The sequence below is a fragment of the Ipomoea nil genome, unplaced genomic scaffold (assembly GCF_001879475.1).
Source record: "Ipomoea nil cultivar Tokyo-kokei standard unplaced genomic scaffold, Asagao_1.1 scaffold2845, whole genome shotgun sequence".
Taxonomy (NCBI): domain Eukaryota; kingdom Viridiplantae; phylum Streptophyta; class Magnoliopsida; order Solanales; family Convolvulaceae; genus Ipomoea; species Ipomoea nil.
The window spans coordinates 7,756,632-7,759,106 of NW_017619273.1; the positions used below are offsets into that span (position 1 = coordinate 7,756,632).

Sequence of the window (2,475 nt, forward strand, 5' to 3'; positions counted from 1 at the left end):
CACACATGAGAAGATGTGTCCCCCAAAACAAATTTTACAGTGGATTGTGGTCCATATAGCAACGGGTAGGCATGACCGCGGATCCGGTTCCGGTTAGAACCGGAATTTCTTCAATTTTTTTTATATTATGCTACTCCGTATTTGTTACTCGCCAGCAAAGCCTGGCGCAAAGGCCAAGGCTTGCGCCAGGCCAACTGGCGAAAGTGGCCAGTAGGCCAGTGGCCTACTGGCTTTTGGCAAGTTTTATTATTATTATTATTATTATTTTTTACGGTTTGGAACCGGAACCATCCGGTTCCGAACCGGAATCGGCGGTTCCGGTTCCAAGATTATACAAATCTAGGTTCCGGTTAAGAACCGGAACCGGAACCGTACGAACGGTTTTGGTTCGGTTCCGGTTTGCACAGTCACGATTCTAGTTCGAACTTACTGTTCGAACCGGAACCGTGGTCACCTCTAGCAACGGGCATTGTGGGTCGAGCGAAAAAATGACTGTCTTTTGAAATTTTTACCGTTAACAATGGTAGATGGCAAATTCTCTTATAGTCCATGTTGCAACCTCTATCATTATTCAGTTTTATTTTATACAAACTGTAGTTTCATTACAACACCAATACAATATCATTCTAATTCAACTATAATTTCATTTGACAATATAATATACACTTAATATGTGAGACCTACTATTTAGTTGTATTTTATACACAATGTAGTTTCATAACAGCATCATTAAAGTATCATTATTATTCAACTACAGTTTCTTTTGACAATATACACTCAATATTTGAGACTTGCTATTAAATTTTATTTTATACATACTGTAGTTTCATTACACCACCACCAAAGTATCATTCTAATTAAACTGCAATTTCATTTAACAATATACATTAAATATGTGAGACGACTTGTTATTCAGTTTCATTTATGCACAATGTAGTTTCATTACGGCACCACTGAAGTATCATTCTTATTTAACTACAGTTTCATTTGACAATCGACACTCAATATATGAGACCTACTATTCAGTTTCATTTTATACACACTGTAGATTCATTATAGAACCACTAAAGTATCATTCTAATTCAACTACAGTTTCATTTGATAATATACACTCAATATGTGAGATCTGTTATTCAGTTTCATTTTATATACATTGTAGTTTCATTAAAACATCATCAACAACAAAAAAAAAAAAAAAAAAAAATGAGTGCGCCGCATAACGTAACAGACATAACGATTGCACTTTTTTCATTAAAAGAAACGACATTGTTTTAGCCATGGTCCACTATATAATGATTGGTCCCCCAAGTTTCAGATTACATTGGACATGTACCGACTATTTGGCCCAAGTCCAACCATATGGGTTGAGGTGAAGAAAGAAAATGTTGTAGACTTTCTCCATGTCCACATCATCTATCGATTTGGTATCCAGCGATATATCTTAACAGATAACGGGAAACCCTTTGACAACAATTTGATGGACAAGATTTGCAAGCTTTTTGACTTTAAGCAGCGAAACTCATCAGCTTACTATGCAGCTGCAAATGGTCTTGCCGAAGTATTTAATAAGACCCTATGCAATTTGTTGAAGAAAGTGATCTCAAAATCGAAAAGAGACTGGCATGACAGAATGGAAGAAGCATTGTGGGCGTATAGAACCACTCACCGCACACCCACTCAAAACAGTCCATACTCTTTGGTGTATGGTGTAGAAGCGGTCTTGCCTCTAGAGCGCCAAATACCTTCTTTAAGGTTGGTTGTACAAGAGGGGCTTACTGATGAAGAAAATGCTAAGTTACGCTTGGCTGAGTTAGAAGTCTTGGATGAAAACGTCTACAAGCGCAACAAAGCTTGGAGTGCTATCAAGCTCGCATGTCTAGAGCTTTTAACAAAAGGGTACGGACCCGTTCCTTTCAAATTGGGGACAAAGTCCTAGCCGTTCGTAGGCACATCATTGTCACGAGAAAAACCGGCCACAAGTTCACTTCAAAGTGGGATGGTACCTACGTAGTTCTGGAAGTTTACACCAGTGGGGCGCATAAGCTGATTAGTGAAGATGGCGTGAAGATCGGTCCAATTAATGGAAGGTTCCTAAAGCTTTACTACCCTTAAACTTAGGGTGTCAACACAAGTCATGAAAATATGATGAATGACTCATCCACAAAAAATGCAGCACGTGGTTAAACTGCTAATGCATCTCGCTTTGTCTATGGTGTGCCCAAATCATAGACGCTCTTGGCCCGCATGAGTTGAAACTGTGAACGACTCTACTTAAAAAAAAAAAAACATTTGAACTACATTTGACTTGATCTCCTTCAAGGAGTACGTAGGCAGCTTAGAAATCAAATTATCTAAGTTCAGTCATAACAAAAACAAACCCAATTGTTGCTAAAAAAAAATGAGATGCATTCAATTATCGAGAGTCGAAAAGGAACAACAAGAAGTTTTGTAACAAATAAAGAAAAGCTATAGGAA

At 37.9% G+C, this 2,475-nt stretch overlaps 1 protein-coding gene across 1 annotated transcript; it reads left to right on the forward strand.

The window, feature by feature from the left end:
- Positions 1-1,327: 1,327 nt before the first annotated feature.
- Positions 1,328-2,112, forward strand: LOC109159921. Its single transcript, XM_019308032.1, has 2 exons — positions 1,328-1,874; positions 2,012-2,112. The coding sequence occupies exons 1-2, from the start codon at positions 1,328-1,330 to the stop codon at positions 2,110-2,112; spliced, it is 648 nt and encodes a 215-aa protein (XP_019163577.1).
- Positions 2,113-2,475: the final 363 nt, after the last annotated feature.

Coding starts and splice junctions, on each gene's coding strand:
- LOC109159921 (XM_019308032.1), top strand. CDS start 1,328: ATGTACCGACTATTTGGCCCAAGTCCAACCATATGGGTTGAGGTGAAG. Junction 1,875..2,011: donor GAGTGCTATCAAGCTCGCAT/GTCTAGAGCTTT, acceptor GTACCTACGTAG/TTCTGGAAGTTTACACCAGT.